Source organism: Aspergillus pseudonomiae (assembly GCF_009193645.1).
Source record: "Aspergillus pseudonomiae strain CBS 119388 unplaced genomic scaffold BDV37scaffold_42, whole genome shotgun sequence".
Taxonomy (NCBI): domain Eukaryota; kingdom Fungi; phylum Ascomycota; class Eurotiomycetes; order Eurotiales; family Aspergillaceae; genus Aspergillus; species Aspergillus pseudonomiae.
The window spans coordinates 100,408-115,763 of NW_022476034.1; the positions used below are offsets into that span (position 1 = coordinate 100,408).

The 15,356-nt window shown below is 47.8% G+C and overlaps 6 protein-coding genes across 6 annotated transcripts; 3 read left to right on the top strand and 3 right to left on the bottom strand.

The window, feature by feature from the left end:
• On the bottom strand, positions 1–423 carry BDV37DRAFT_283980 (uncharacterized protein; the record flags this gene model as incomplete). The annotated part of the gene is made up of 2 exons (XM_032087411.1): positions 1–306; positions 373–423. 2 exons carry the CDS (start codon positions 421–423, stop codon positions 1–3), a joined length of 357 nt encoding a protein of 118 aa, XP_031940502.1.
• A 1,471-nt stretch (positions 424–1,894) lies between these two features.
• BDV37DRAFT_283981 (S-adenosyl-L-methionine-dependent methyltransferase) lies at positions 1,895–3,253 on the top strand (the record flags this gene model as incomplete). The annotated part of the gene is made up of 4 exons (XM_032087412.1): positions 1,895–2,062; positions 2,114–2,376; positions 2,442–2,866; positions 2,940–3,253. 4 exons carry the CDS (start codon positions 1,895–1,897, stop codon positions 3,251–3,253), a joined length of 1,170 nt encoding a protein of 389 aa, XP_031940503.1.
• Positions 3,254–4,351: 1,098 nt separating this feature from the next.
• BDV37DRAFT_250853 (uncharacterized protein) lies at positions 4,352–6,197 on the bottom strand. The gene is made up of 5 exons (XM_032082225.1): positions 5,724–6,197; positions 5,535–5,639; positions 5,239–5,463; positions 5,029–5,171; positions 4,352–4,957 (listed from the first exon to the last, which is right to left on the bottom strand). The coding sequence occupies exons 1-5, from the start codon at positions 5,916–5,918 to the stop codon at positions 4,471–4,473; spliced, it is 1,155 nt and encodes a 384-aa protein (XP_031940504.1). The 5' UTR covers positions 5,919–6,197; the 3' UTR covers positions 4,352–4,470.
• Positions 6,198–7,516: 1,319 nt separating this feature from the next.
• On the bottom strand, positions 7,517–9,965 carry BDV37DRAFT_250855 (amino acid permease-domain-containing protein). The gene is made up of 7 exons (XM_032082226.1): positions 9,691–9,965; positions 9,564–9,634; positions 9,395–9,508; positions 9,261–9,343; positions 8,804–9,205; positions 8,417–8,742; positions 7,517–8,358 (listed from the first exon to the last, which is right to left on the bottom strand). Exons 1-7 carry the CDS (start codon positions 9,844–9,846, stop codon positions 7,924–7,926), a joined length of 1,587 nt encoding a protein of 528 aa, XP_031940505.1. The 5' UTR covers positions 9,847–9,965; the 3' UTR covers positions 7,517–7,923.
• A 699-nt stretch (positions 9,966–10,664) lies between these two features.
• BDV37DRAFT_250859 (cytochrome P450) lies at positions 10,665–12,708 on the top strand. The gene is made up of 2 exons (XM_032082227.1): positions 10,665–12,357; positions 12,418–12,708. The coding sequence occupies exons 1-2, from the start codon at positions 11,007–11,009 to the stop codon at positions 12,561–12,563; spliced, it is 1,497 nt and encodes a 498-aa protein (XP_031940506.1). The 5' UTR covers positions 10,665–11,006; the 3' UTR covers positions 12,564–12,708.
• Positions 12,709–13,247: 539 nt separating this feature from the next.
• On the top strand, positions 13,248–14,827 carry BDV37DRAFT_283985 (CCCH zinc finger DNA binding protein; the record flags this gene model as incomplete). Its single annotated transcript, XM_032087413.1, has 5 exons — positions 13,248–13,325; positions 13,385–13,528; positions 13,593–13,640; positions 13,715–14,012; positions 14,073–14,827. The coding sequence occupies 5 exons, from the start codon at positions 13,248–13,250 to the stop codon at positions 14,825–14,827; spliced, it is 1,323 nt and encodes a 440-aa protein (XP_031940507.1).
• Between the last annotated feature and the right edge of the window lie 529 nt (positions 14,828–15,356).

Consider the following 15,356-nt stretch of genomic DNA (forward strand, 5'->3'; position numbering starts at 1 on the left):
TCATTCGAAAGTTGATGCCTTCATGGAATTGGGCTGGATGTATTCCGAGGCATTGCGGAAGCTGGTGAATCCCCAGCGGATTTGAGCAGCCATAGCAATTTCGATATCGAGATCTTTAGCAAAACCGGTATCACGCTGGAAAGCCCGTCCGCCAAGGATAACGTCAAGATCATTTTCGTTGAGAATCTGATCAGCCAAGGTACCGTTATTGATCATACCCACAGCAGCAACAAGCACCTTATCACCAACAGCCTTCTTCACAGCTGCTGCAAAAGGGACCTGGAAGGCAACGCCGAACTTCACTTTCTGAGCACTGTGTACACAATCGCTGCTGATATCAATCAAGTCGACACAGCCTTATCCGGCCATGACCTCTGCAAATCTGACTGTATCGTCGACCTTCCAGCCCTTCTCCTCTGGCATGCTGGTTTCCAACCAGTCTGTGCAGAAAACGGAAGACTGGGACATTGGGGCCGACAGTGCCCCTGGTCAACTTAACGATATCCAAGGAGAAACGAATTCGATTATCAAAGCTGCCACCGTATTTGTCGGTCTGCTTGTTGGCCGAAGGACTGAGGAAGGATGAGAGCAAATATACGGTTTTTCAGACTCACCATCTGTGAATGAAGATAGTCCAGTTCGATACGTCATCGGACTAGGAGTCAAGGCATAATTCGATAATCATCGCCGATGCTTACCCGAAGGTTATGCTAGGTCAAAAAGACTAGAGAGGAAGCTTTAACCTTGTTGTAGCGTCCCTGGCAATCCCAGAGCAGAGCTCAGGACCGCGACATAGTAGGTCCAAATCGTGTCGAGAAGTTGGTTAGAATCAAGTTTTCATGAAACTCCCTTCACCCCGGTGAACCGAGCATAATTTGTCTTGCACTAGGCCTCCTTGCGTGATGGGACACATCTGCTATTCTGTAGAACTTAAGCATTCAACAACAAGGACCTGAAGACGAATGGAACCTCTGTTAAACCTGACCATTGGTCAGAAACCTGATACTGTGACCCTCACTGGGTATGGTTTACCTTAGGGTGCCCTAAAGTCACCTGTGGCTCTTGAGCGCGGTATAGAGCTTCTCATTGTGAAGCACTTCACTAGGTCGACCAAGGCAAACCAAGGCAATATAGAGGTGCGTTAGGCGGGGAGTAGTACTGCACTCTAATAAGATAGGTCTTCCCTTTGTTGAGCTGCTGAACCTTTCGAGTATTTGGCAAAAAAAAAAAAACCCTTCATGATTTGAGAACAACAGTTCGCATCTAACAGTTCTACAGCCAAGGCAATCCCCGCATGGTCATTGGCATGAGGGACATCGAGAGTTACGCATTCCAAGTGTTACCATGGTTCATAATAGTTTATTGTAGAGGTAAGTTCTTGCTCTAACCCTGAAAAGGTCCATGATTAGGGGCGTCAGATAACCCCACATTACAAGTTTGCTCGCCTCATATCTTGACTTCTAAGTTATTTACTACTTAATATGGTAGGAGGACTCAAGAAAGCGAACAGATAAGAGAGCTTGACATCCTCGAGTCGGGAAATCTCTGATGGATGCGACGGGAGAATTCTACCTCTGACCACCCCGTGAATCAACGGAAGGCAGGCTCTCTGAGCTAGTCATACTGAGCATCGCCACAAAACTTCTTCAATCAATCTCTCGCTTAAGTTAGGATTACAGGTAATGCTACTCTTTCCGCCCTGGATCACAGTAGAACCAGTACACGGCCGCTGTATGACATGAAAACTACAGGGGTCTAGTGCCATTCAATATGTTAGTTTAAAGTTAGGATTCCGTCTTTGCTGATCGGGGGTAGCTTCTAGACACTATCTCAACTCACAGGCACACCGCATTAGGGCTTGAACAATTCGACTCTAGTCTTTCATCTCCGCAAGATGTCCTCCGCTGCGCCCTCTCCAAGTACGGTCATTCATCAGCTCAAGAAAGTGGTGGAGAATCCAGAGCTGTACAGGAGCCATCAGCAGGAGATTACATCCCTCGCATATCGCGTGGAATCTGAGCTGCAGACCCCCTTCGAACTGTTCCAGGGTATAGTGCACACGGTCAGTACCCTAGTGGAGGTCATCCCCGAGTCATCACTAAGCATGCATTAGGCAATGCCTCTAGTAGCAGTACGTGTATGTCAGCAACACAGGATCCTTCATATGATGCAGGAAAATGTCGAAAAGGGACAGCTGGCGACAAGTACGGCATCATTGGCTCAAGATACAGGCATGAACCGGCAAGGCTTGGAGACGCTCTTGGAATTCATGGCAGCTAGACATTTTGTGGATCGGGTTTCTTCCAACGAGTTCGCTTCCAATAGACTAACTCGTCTGCTTCTTACGCCTCTTTTCATGGAGGGTGTTCTGATATAGTATGTTTTCCCCGCCAGTCTTGTTTCATTATATTTCTCAGAGAACTGACAAGATACAAATATAGTCATGATTTCTTCACCCCGTCCTTCACAGCGTTAAATGCATTCTTGTCCTCTCCCAGACAACGGCCAACCGCTTTCCAACTAGCTCACAACACCTCGGATGGGCCCTACGACATGCAACATGCAGACCCGGACATAAGCAAAGCTTTCCAAAATTACATTCAACTGGAACACTCGTATCTGCCTAGCTGGCTCAATGTTGTTGATTTCCAAAGCGAATTCGCAGAGGACACATCCACAGATACGGTATTGTTTGTAGATGTAGGGTGTGGAAATGGCCAGCAGTGCGTGAATCTACTGACTGAGAATCCAAACCTGAGAGGGCGAGTCATCCTCCAAGATACTCCATCCGTGATACAGAATGCACTTCCAGATAGCCGCGTAGAAACGATGGGTTACGACTATTTCACGGAGCAACCGGTGAAAGGTAAGATGCGGTGTTCCTGGCAAAGGAGATGCGGACATGGCTAACTGATATCGCTGGTCGGCTGGGATTACAGGTGCAAAGGCGTATCACTTCCGACAGATTTTTCATAACAACGATGACGACGAGTGCTTTCGCATTCTCGAGGCTCTTCTTCCTGCCATGAGCTCGTCGTCCACGCTTTTGATCAACGAAAATGTACTACCTGATGACGAACCGTCTACGGAATATAGGGCAAGCCTTTCGATGACAATGATGGCCTTGTTCAATACCTACGAAAGACGGGAGGGGCATTGGCACCGGCTCCTGGATAAGGCTGGTCTTACGATTAAGGCAATTAGGAGGTTTAGCCGGCACGGGGATAGTATCCTTATGGCAGTAAAGAAATAGAGCATTGGATTAGCAATGGTCATATCTAAATGGATTCAAGAATTCACACCGATTTGTCTTTTCCGTTGTTGAGAGCCTCTATTTGTATTATCTCTTCAGTTAAACGTACAAAAAGTGACGCGAACAGATTTCAATGCGAGTGCCATGAGGCTCTCAGCTCCACTATTCGCATCTGTTACTTCCTAAGATGCCCCTTCTGTGCAATTCTAGAGGCCACACGTGGTGCGGTTTACGTTCTTCAGAGATACCGTTAATCCAGCAATGCCGATTTCATGACATACATACGTGTTACACAATAGTTAGTGACTGAGAGACTCGTCTAAGCAATTAACTTAATGTTAATCTATAGCGTGCGCTATCAAAGAACCGACAACGACGGACCTGGAGCATCCTCTTCCTAATAGGGAAATGAAGGGCTCATGTCTTCACCGTTGCACAACAATATATTGCTAGCTAGGGCCTCGTACCCCTGAGTAATGCAAAAGTTTTGGGTGAGCATTTCAGATTTGTTTCACATGATTCATGCACTGGGCCTGAAACCTGCCCACATGGCTTAGTTTCGTCTCAAAAATGTCGTACGACTAGAGATCGGCCAGGCGTCAGTGGATACCATTACGAATGCCACGCGATGGGCATTGCCGATCACCAGTTGCAACTATATTCTGAGTACGTAGCCCCAAGCATTCGGATAATGAATCCGACCGTTGAGATATGAGGTTAAAATCATACATGGGTTTTGGGACCCTGTGTAATTGTACATGTTTGATTATCGCTAGAGTCAGAACATTGTTCGCACGTGGTGTGAGAGACCAAATGCGGGTATTGCTTTTTTGCGGAATAAATAGAGCTGTATTATGAGCATCGGCTATGGGATTCAGTCTCGATAATGCAAGATCGACGATAGTGGATCGCTAAAGTGCATGGAATCTGTTCTATATCGCACTGTACGTTCGCGATACCTACCTGGCGCGGAATCTGGGGAATTTCCAAAAGCGCTCGGAGAGCGAGTAGGGCCTCTAATGATCGTCTCAAAATAATTTGGAATAAACGGTAAGCTATACCATTGCAAATATCAACATTGGTTTTCTATTTATATTCGTAAGATCGTTCGGCATGGCTAGTATTATGCTATCCATGCATGCGTCTATCCGGGTCTTTTATTTTCGAGAAATTGGTACATAAGGAAAAGGAAAAGGAAAAAGGAGAGGAAGAGCGACTCAGCAATTGGGGTTTGGAGAGTGGTGCACCGTATATTCCACATCCTTCTTGATGATCATCTTAGTACTCCCTTCACTCCCGATACTGTTTCGATCATCACGGTCTGAATGGCCACCCGTCGATGAGCCAGGTTGAGCAGACGTAACTGTCGTCTCTCCGGCTCCAATCCTCGGCCGGAATAGATCTGGCTCGGGCGCAACAACGGACCGATTCTGAAGCGACTGTAGTGCATAGCTGCCTTGGGTACTGCGACCACGATCCGACGCGTAAGGGTAGCTAGTGCTGAGGTTGGAGTCACCGGCGGTACCATAAGAGGTCGAGACGGCATTCATAAATGGTCGGAGACAGAAGGCTGTGCAGGCAATTAAGGAGTAGTTGAGGGCGACTTGCGTCCAGGTGAAATGCTTAATGGCGTCGAAGGTAGGATTATGTGTGGTGGTAAATGAATGAAATTCGGAGAGCCGCACGGCTTCGAAAGCAACAAGCCTAAACATCATTTCAATTAGCATTGATTCGGCGGGGCTCGAAGGACAGGTTCAACAGCATGCGATACATACGGTATCCGGGAGGCGAAGGCCACCATGACCACTAACTTCGGCTTGATAGCCATTTGAAGCCCGTATATTAAGACCGCCGAAAAGATAAATAAGGCCATTTCGGTAAAGATGTCAATGGCTGTGATGAATTGCCATCGTGCAAACTACCGTTGTTAGCCATTACCGAGGTACATTAATGCGGCGTACCCTGGAGTCGAGCGATATACGTACCAGGTTGGCGCAATGTTCGCCAGGAGTCACCCACGGTTTATTAAGCGAGCAGTCGACTGTGACCACAAGGATGGAGATAATGGTTCCTGCCGTTGTGAAGGCAAGGATTCCCCATAAGGTATTTTTGTGTCTTCTTCGGGGCGTCAATCGCGAGTAAATGGCTACGACGCAGCATCTTGAAAGGTACAAAGTGATGAGATAGAACACATCACTCGCAACGACTGACTGAACAAGCATTAGATAACCTTCCTCAACCGGGTTCATGTGGGTTCCATGAGCAGCAGTGGTAAACCTACATTTTGAATACTCCTAACGACATGATCGTCCAGGAGGTGGATCGCCGTTCCGAATCCGATGGATGCCGCCTGGAAAACAATAATCGACTCCACAATTGCGGAAACCTGAAATTAATGGAATTAGCAAAGGCGAATGCGAAGTCTTATGTGACAGGAATTCATCAAGCACAACCAGGTGGATGCACTCACAGTTGCTCCAAGAAGAATCACATCGTCGATCCCGAATGGCGGACTTAGCAAGAACCGGACGTAGAGGCGGATTAGCAGAGACACCAACGACAACACCAGACAGATAGCGGAGACGATGATAATGATTCCAGCATGGTGGTCACCGTCAACCGTTTCGAATGGCGGCAATTGACCAGGCGGTACTCTAATAGCCATTATCTTCGAATGGCCGTGCTTTCTAGATCAAACGCGCCATGGGAGCTGGCGTTGCTAGGTGCAGGTGTCGAAAGCGGCCACCGGCTGGGGTTGAAACTGAGAAAACAAAAAATCCGACAGGGGTTTGGGTCAATGATAGATATGTATATTGACAAAATTTAGTCCCCTACGTGAGAGTTTTAGCTGCTCTAGCAGGGTAGCGATCGTGGCCGGGTTGTTCCATATGCAATAAACTCGCATGAACCATAGATGGGGTACTGGCACTACCACATGCGTAGCTTGTTGGTGGATGCCTTTGGGGCACGACACTATGGAAACGGTTTGAGACTCAGTGCATTTACAAATCCCAGGTTACTTTACTGTCTATGGTCGTGGTCGGGTCCGATCTGGGCCCGTAAGCCTGATCTTTGATTTGATTCTAGCACTTTAGGGCCTAGCGAAGTCGGCATATTGTACAGTAATCCCTGTACAGGAGGACTCCATGGTTGCATCCTACTCCAAACTGCTCCGTAAGTGCCGGAGAATCCCTGTTACACTGCTAGTGAGCTGTTAGTGAATCCTTTTAAAGTTTCAGCTATTCCAGCAGGGCTATGCAGATGATGGTCTGGTAATTCCTGTGCCTGCCACCTCAGCCCATGCTATGCCTGAATTTACCAATGTAGAAGTCCAAACAAGGCTCAGCCACCTAATCGCACACACTCAAAATCGTACGATCCAGCACATTCTATGAACTTTAGCTAGTCCCTGAAGCAACGCAACCGCCACGGACTGGCCCATTATTTTTTAATTAAAGTTTGATCTCTAGGCTCTTCCGCCCCATCCGAGGATACTCCTGTTACTATATGAGCTAAAATACCGTCCAATGGGGGACCCCAGGGTCACAGGTCAATAGCCCCTAGTCCGAGCCGATGACAAATTGACATCAGCGGCAACTCCGGCGCACATATGGGTCCCTGTGGCCCCCAGCTGGTAGCAGTCGGGGGTGAACTCCTGTGACGCGTTAGGTGAAGAGGTAATATGCGGAAGTACTCCCGAACTATTGTTTCCCCGTCCATCGTATCCTTTATTCCTTTGTTTCAGATTACTTAAAACAGATACTTGTTATAGGTTGAGTATTGCGTAAATGCTGTTTCAATAATGTAAGTCGTTCTTGTCAACAGAAGCGTCGAGTGACTTGAGTCTTGATCAACCCTCAAGGCCCTGCACGAACGAATAAGTATCGGCGATGTGAACCAGATCTTCAGTCGGAATAGTGTTGCGGTGCTCGAAAAATTTTCATTCGTCGAATATGAGATAATATCGAGGTGGATTCCACCACAATCGACAGGCAAAGCTGAGGTAGAAAATAACCCACACCCAGACCCACTATTTTTAGGGCAATGCACGTGCCAAGCCGCTATAGAGAAGATGTCACATTAATCTTAATATAATTGATTGTTATAAACACGCTACTTATGCAGCTAATTCAGGATTGGTAATGCCGTTGTTTTTCACCATTCTGGGAGGGAAAGAGGGCCATTACCTCGTGGTGTATACTTAATCTAGTTCCAAACTCCCCTACATGCCCATCCCGGTTCACAGTTGTATTTCCCTTTTACAGCGTCTCCACCACGGGATCGGCACTCCGACCAAGAGAGCTTCGTAATAAGCTTTGAGCGGATCCTCACTATCGAAGTTCCTGTCTCCTGAGTGATCTGGCTCTGGGTGAAGCGCACGATTTATGTGGAGTCGTTGGTGGAACTACAGTGGGCCTTCCAGCCGGTTTGGCCTGCTTATTCGCCGGAACCCAGAGAGGGTGAGGTTGCACTGTGCAGGGAGTTTATGAGGGGCTGAAGTTTAGCAGAATTTTCTCTTAAAAAAGAAAGAGAAGAACAAGAAACTAATGGTTGTGGGTGTGGGACAGACGTGTCTTCAAGAGAGCAACTCGACACAAGAATTATTTCTATGCTATCTATTTTTGATTAGAAATTAGGTGAGTATACCCTAGTAGCAAAATGATAAAACTTCACATCTCACGCTTGACCAGCGCAACGGGAGGAACATAGACGTGCCGGCCGCGGAAGATGTAGTATAGAATGGCAATAAGCATAATGCCGCCGTACATCACCACGCACCAGTTCATCGATTCTCGATCGACTGTCGATGTCAGGGGGAAGAAAGCGAACACAAACACTGGTACTAAGAAACACAAGGCACCGATGTTAATGGCCATTCCAAACCGACCGAGGCTCCACCGACGAGGTGGAAGGGGTTCGCCACGGATCCGCTTCAGCAGCAAGCACCCAATTGTAATAACGTATGAAGACATGAGTGATCCGATGGTCAAGGTGACGATAGCCAAGAGAGCCGTTGTTGAACCGATGTTGATCAAGGATAGGAGAACGGTTACCATCAGAGAAACCATCACCGCATTAAGAGGAATGTTCCACCCGGGAGTAACCTATAAGGATCAGCACTGATGGCCTGAGGCTACCAGCAGAGAGGGCAGTTTTACGTACGTATCCAAAAAACCCAGAAAAGGGAAGACCTCCATCTCGGGCAAAAGACCAAAGCTGCCGAGAGGCCGTGGCCAATTCGGTAATCGTACTAGCCGTGAGCGTAAGAACCAAGATTGCAGTCATGGTGTTCGTGCCGGGAAGACTATTGGTGGCATTGTAGAAGACTTGAATAAATGGGTACCCGGTGGGGGTTGCGAGCACGTCGTTGATATCACCTAAGGTGAAACAGATCGTCACCAGCATGAGAAATCCCGCACAGTCATTAATGAGAACGGAAGTGATCATTGCCTTCGGGAGGGTCTCTGATGCGTCCTTGATTTCCTCGGCTGGGTGCATTCAATCATGTTAACCAATGTCTCAACCCTGACAGCAGAGTGTTTGACTTACACATGTGCACGGCACAGTCATATCCAATTAAGGCGGTGATAGTAGTGGAAAATCCAACTAATGTTGCTGTTCCAACGCTGTTCCACCCACCACCGTTGTTGAATTCCGTAAAGACCTGCTTGGCGGTTCTGCGAGGTGCGAGAACCCAGAGAGGGATGATGATGGCAAACAGCCCGACGACATGGAGGATAAGAATCAGGACTTCGACGAAAGGCAGCTTCTTGGCGAGGAAGGTATTGAACAAGATTCCGAAGAAGGTGATGGCAATCACCAAAAGCGTTCCATGCCAGCGCTCAAAGACATAATCATCATGGTTGAGAACAATGAGGCCCTGAATAATAGTTCCCGCAAGGAAGGCAATTGAGACGATGGCACATTGCCAACCCATAGCACACAGCCAACCTAGTTAGATGAATAAGTCATGTGGCCCGGGATCTGTGGAGCAAGCATTCCTTACCGGTGATATAGCTCAAGAACTTCTGGCAACTAGGAGGTGCGAATTCTGATACCCAATGGTATTGACCTCCAGATGTCGGGGCCCTGTATATCAGTGAGCACGAGTGAAATGGATCAAGACCGGGGGGCAATTACATAGAAGCCATTTCAGCTAAACTGAGGAAAACCAGCAGAAATCCACACGCGACGATGAGGAAACCCCAGATCAAGCCAGCGGTACCTCCATCGGTCAGACCTTGCTCCAGTAGTCTGTCGGATGGGGTTAACTTTTAGATCATTCAAATTCGATACCCAAGAGACGTACGTCAGGATAACTTCCCATGTTGCGATCAATGTGCAACCAAAGCCGACAATAGAGATAAACCGGAAATTCCTCTTCCATGAAGTAAGCGACAAATTGCACGTTTGGTCAAGGCCAACGAAAGACATACACGCAACACCTGCTCTCGGCCTAGAGCACTCATGTCGGCCTGATCCTTCACAGTACCCCGATATTTGGCGGGCACGAAGTGACCTCCTTGCGCCGCCTCATCGCCATAGGTAGTTGAAACTTGGGGGCCATCTTTCATACTGTTGAGCGAGACCATATTGGAGACACCGGCGCGACTACTTGCGCATCAAGAAAAATCGTGGCTTAGGAAAAGGACGGGTTCAGCACGACAGGGATGTGAAGAAAGAAATCGAGTGTTTAAACCAGAGGTAGTTCCAAAATAAATTAGTCGTAAATTACACTAGAAGGGAAAAGCTAGAAGAGCCAGATGAAACGAGCACGTTGAATCTACTAGCAGATTTAGATGCGCCACCCGTTCGGAGATTTCAAAAGCCGGAACTGGGCCAGGGAGTTGGAGACTTGGGGTTCGTAAAATTCCCCTGATATCCGAGTCGTTAGTCGTGCCAATGCTGTTCTAGAAGCAATCTAGCATGGTAAACGGCATATAACACGCGAATGACTCGGGAATCGCTGCCATAATTAGATTCCCCGGTAAGATACACAGAGCTATAAACAAGGATGCAGAGGCAGCAACGTTCAGGGTTGGTTCCTTCAAGGTTCTCCTCCGTACAGGGTTACATACAAGCCAGGCGCTATTTGCGAGATAGGAAAGTGAATAATGGAAAATAGAAAAAATAAAAATAATTAAAACAATTAAAAATAAAGAGAAAAATAAAAAAGATCTAACTCTGCCAGGATTCCATGGAAAGGCCAATCTAATTGCAATATTTTTGATTGATATCCACTCACCCAACGCCATTGCATCAGCCCATCAGCACACTATCCTCTTAGTTCAGCGCCAAACAGCCAACCGGATCTAGCGAAGATCCCCATCGACACTCCACGAACCATCCAAAAGGGGATTTCGGCCCATCCCGTCATAGGCACAACCAAATCTCGTTTTGATGACAATCTGGAACATTGACTGTGGGGGTTCGGAAGAGATGTTGACTTTCTGCGCGTGTTTCTGTTATGCAAACTCTACGAGGAATGCAACCAAGCAGTATTAACCCCCCTCTCTCCAACTACCCTTCTAGTCGTAGTCATCAGGAGGTTACTTGGCGCCCAGATCTGCCTTAATAATACCACCGGTGATTGGTTGCTTGTCAGCGCTGGCCTGATTCTTGAGAACTTGATGCTCGGGACTTGCATCTCGTTGTCTGCATTCCATGAACGAGGTAGGGCTTCATAAGTCACGGCGCATGGCTCTTCACAGAACCTAGGACTTCAAGGCTTTAGGCATCGCTTGTGGCAATCATGACATCCGCCACCGCAATCGCGATCGGCGTCCTTTTAGCGGCTCTACTATACAAGTATATCATTTACCCTTGTTGTTTATCGCCCATCTCCAGCGTCCCCAACGCACATTTCACATCACCCATCTCGACTAGGTGGATAGAAAAGCAACGCAATGCGGGCAAAGAAGTCCTTACCATCTACAACCTACACCAGAAGCTCGGTCCTGTGGTGCGACTGGGGCCGGATGAACTGAGCGTGAACTCACTCAGCGGCCTGAAGACAATCTACACGGGCGCATTCGAGAAACACTCATTTTACAGCGACGTTTTTATCAATTTCCAAACGCCGAATCTAGTTGGAATGCTGCATAACAATCCCCACGCTCGTCAGAAGCGTATGCTCAGCAGGATCTACTCCAAGTCGTATCTGCAGGAGTCGCGGGATCTACGCGATATCTCGAGCATTGTTCTGTCCCAAAGGCTGTTTCCAATTCTACGGCATGTAGCCAAATCCGGAGAGGCAATCAATGTGTTGCCTTTGTTCCAAGCCGTGGGAATGGACTTCACGTCGTCTTACTTGTTCGGTACAAAGAATAGCACTACGTACATCTTCCATCTTCCGGAGTGGCAACGATGGTTGGAGGAATATGAGAAGTTTAAGTACATGAGTGTACAGGATAGGTACATGGGTTTCATCGAAAGCTGGTGTCTTTCACTTTGCCGCAAGGTCGAGAATAACGATCAGCCGAACGATGTGCCTATCGCCACGAACGCGGTGGTATATAACCAGCTTCGGCAGTCGCTTGAGAAGGACACAGAAAACCGACCCCTCGAATTAGCTATTGCATCGGAGGTACTCGATCATCTTGTAGCAGGTCATGAAACTAGCGGAATTACCTTCACCTATATGATGTGGGAGCTCTCTCAACATCCAGAGCTGCAAGACGAGTTGCGCCGAGAGCTCCTCACACTGACGCCGAATCTGAGATCCTTATCTGTCTCAGATGATACAGTGGGCCTAGCATCTCTCCCTTCGCCATCGGCAATTGATGCTCTTCCCTTGCTAGATGCAGTCCTCCGAGAAACCCTGCGGTTGCATTCCCCCGCACCAGCACCATTACCTCGCGTAACACCAGCCTCCCCGGCCGGCGTATCAATTGATGGCTACCACAATATTCCTGCTGGCGTACGCGTGAGCTCCTCTTCGTACTCGTTGCACCGTATCGAAGAGGTTTACCCCCAGTCGTCAGATTGGCTCCCCGAACGGTGGCTCAAGCCCGAACCAGGCAAGATTCACGATATGCGCCGACTGTTCTGGCCGTTTGGAAGTGGTGGGCGCATGTGTCTGGGTAGTAATTTTGCTCTGCAGGGTAGGTCAATCACGGTCTCCGGATCAGATTACAATTTTTACTGATGGAAGGATATTGCAGAAATCAAACTCGTGATGGCAGCGGTCTACACGAACTTTACGACTTCTATTGTTGACGACGAGGGCATCGAGCAGGACCATGCGTTCATTTCCCTGCCCCTGGGGCGTAAGCTTATGTTGAAATTTACTCCTGTGACGGAGGCATAATCTGAAGCATGAGGGGCCACCACAATAATGATTCAATCATGATTAGAGAAATGAGTGATGTCGATTTCATTCTCCTGTAACCAGCCAGTAACTACCCACTACGATAACGATAGCAATCTTACCATGTTAAGATCTAGAATCATGACGACATGCAATAGTGCAATGACGGTTGTCATCTGTTGTACGCCCCGTATAGAAGAGGCAGGTATGCGACACTATCAAACTAAGGTCAGCCCTTGCCCTTTGGTGCCTAATGTCTTAGGACGCGTCCAACATGTCCAACACTGGCCGTCATAATTTCTCGCTCAGAACTCTGCTCAGGATGATTCGAAACCTGGCCTAAGCTCACAGGTCATTCCTTTCTGCTGTTCTGGTGAAACGTGGTCTCTCAAAGTTTACTGGTTAGTGAAACTCCAGAAAACTTGCTCTGCGTAGCTTCATGGTTACTCCCAACTGGCGAAGCAAAATGGCCGTTGTGATGTGGCTTATGTTGTGTTAGTCTGACGTGTCAATGCAAGGCTGCCGTATACCTCGCTCTGCCTCAACTATACCCAACGTAGTACTATGTTTATGATAGAATTTAAATGGTACAATGTCTTCTTCCTGTACATTTGAAGTACGGCCACTGTGTCTTTTTGAGTTTCTCGGTATCTTGGTAACTACTTTTCCTAATAACTTAGCGCGATGTTGGATCTAGATGATATGAGGAGGCGGTATAGAGAGCTGAGCAGTGTTGAGGATAGTAAAGAGAAAATCATCGAGGTTGGTCCGGAGCTATATCCAATACACGGATCGTGTTAACTAAGCCGGATGGTATCCAGGAACTATTCTCGCAAGTTGAGGAGCTGCGGCAGGATCTCACAAAAGCACATGATGAAGTCGATAACTATAAGGAGCTCGCTGGTTTGTACAAGGACAAGTCAAGCAAAGACAAAGAGGCATTGGAGTTGAAGAACCGTGATCATGTAAGTCTTGAGTCGGCGCCCTGCCTGCCTCTAGGGTGAGTCCGTCTGATATGATACCATACAGGCTAGACTGAGCTTTGTTTCTGTGCTCATTGACGGTGACGGTATGAATGTGAGTCTCCTAATCCCCCATATCCCCTGTCCATCCGATACACCTTTCGTAGCTGACACTTACTCTATTCTTAGTTCCAAGATCACCTCATCCAAAGTGGATATGATGGCGGTCAAAAGGCCGTACAGCTTCTGAGAAAAGCGGTCGAGGACTACCTATTTCAACTTGACCCCGAGGCGAACCCCAGGATCCAGTGTAGGATTCGTGTATATGCCAATGTGAGCGGCCTGTCAAAGACGTACCGTGATACGAACATTGCCCCTGTCGACGGAACACTCGAGGCGTTTATCCAGGGATTCAACATGGAAAACGGACTATGCGATTTCGTGGACGCAGGAAATGGCAAGGAATGCTCAGACGTGAAATTACGAGGTGGGCTATGAATCTCTCAAGCACATGGCATACGAAGTTACTTACTAGTTTATCGGTCAGCCCTGTTTGAGCAGGATATACTCGATGTTCATTGTCAGCGTGTTATATTCTGCGCGTCTGCGGACAATGGATATGCACGCGTGCTGGGACCACATCGAGAGTCCGACCGTATCTCTCTTGTTGAAGGACCCTCCTTCGCGCGTGAAATGAAGGAGCTGGCACCCTATTTTGCAACCACAAGTTTCCCAGACGTTTTTCGGTCGACCAAAATAACCTCCAGAAGGATATCATTCAGCAATGTCACGCCGCCGAGGACACCCCCTCAGAACTACGCTTCAGCAGTGAAAACAACACTCCCTCGGTCACAATCAACGTCGGATATGAATCGACGATCCCCTTCACCCCTTGCTTCGGCTCGAATTTCGAATAGAAACCGCAGCCCCGTCAGGTTAGCGGTGTGCAAGAATGCGGCCGGCCAGCGTGTCGATCCCCCCCTGCGATATTCCACGAAAGAGAACGTAGATGCTTTGAAGCAGCGGAAGTTGTGCAACCCATATCATATTGTGGGCTCATGTCCCTACGGGGAAACCTGCAACCATGATCATGAGTCCCGGCTTCGGTCTCAGCAGGTGGAAGATTTGAGGTACATTGCTAGGTTGAGAGTCTGTCCGAGGGGCGTATGGTGTGCGGAGGAAAGCTGTGTCTGTGGTCATCGGTGTCCCAGGGAGAATTGCCTGGGTCCTGGGTATAACGGGTGCAAGTTTCCCAAGGTCATGCATGGGGTTGATTCCTCTATTGTGGCTACTACTTTGTAAGGTTTTGTGGCTGATCATTAGGCGATGCTAAGGAAGTAATCGATTAGTTTATTGTGAACTGTATTGCTATCCCTTGGGTACTCGTATCCGATCATTCTCATTCGTGTTTTTGGCTTCGGAATGCTATGTTCTCTTGGGTTGGAAGAAGATTATTTTTACTGGGGTTTGCTGAAGAATATCTAACTTGGTAGAGACTATGAGGTAGCCCATGAAAAAGAGAGAGAAGCAAGATATCCAAACTGTTGCGACGGTTGCCACCCCGAGTGAGTCCTGTAGACCGTAGAGAAACCCTTGCCGAGTGCATGATAGCATGCAAGGGATATTTTAAACGGAACTATAAACTCTCCGAGTCCATGCTCCGTATTTATTGCCTTTATACTTTTATTGTGAAATTAATGGCGAGTGTTGTTCCCTGTCGCAACAAGGCCAGTTTTCTCGTGGCCAATCACGCGAATACATGCTTAATGTTTCACAGAGAGCATAACCTAGACGAGAGAAAAAGAGAATGGCAATAAGAGAGCGATGAGTC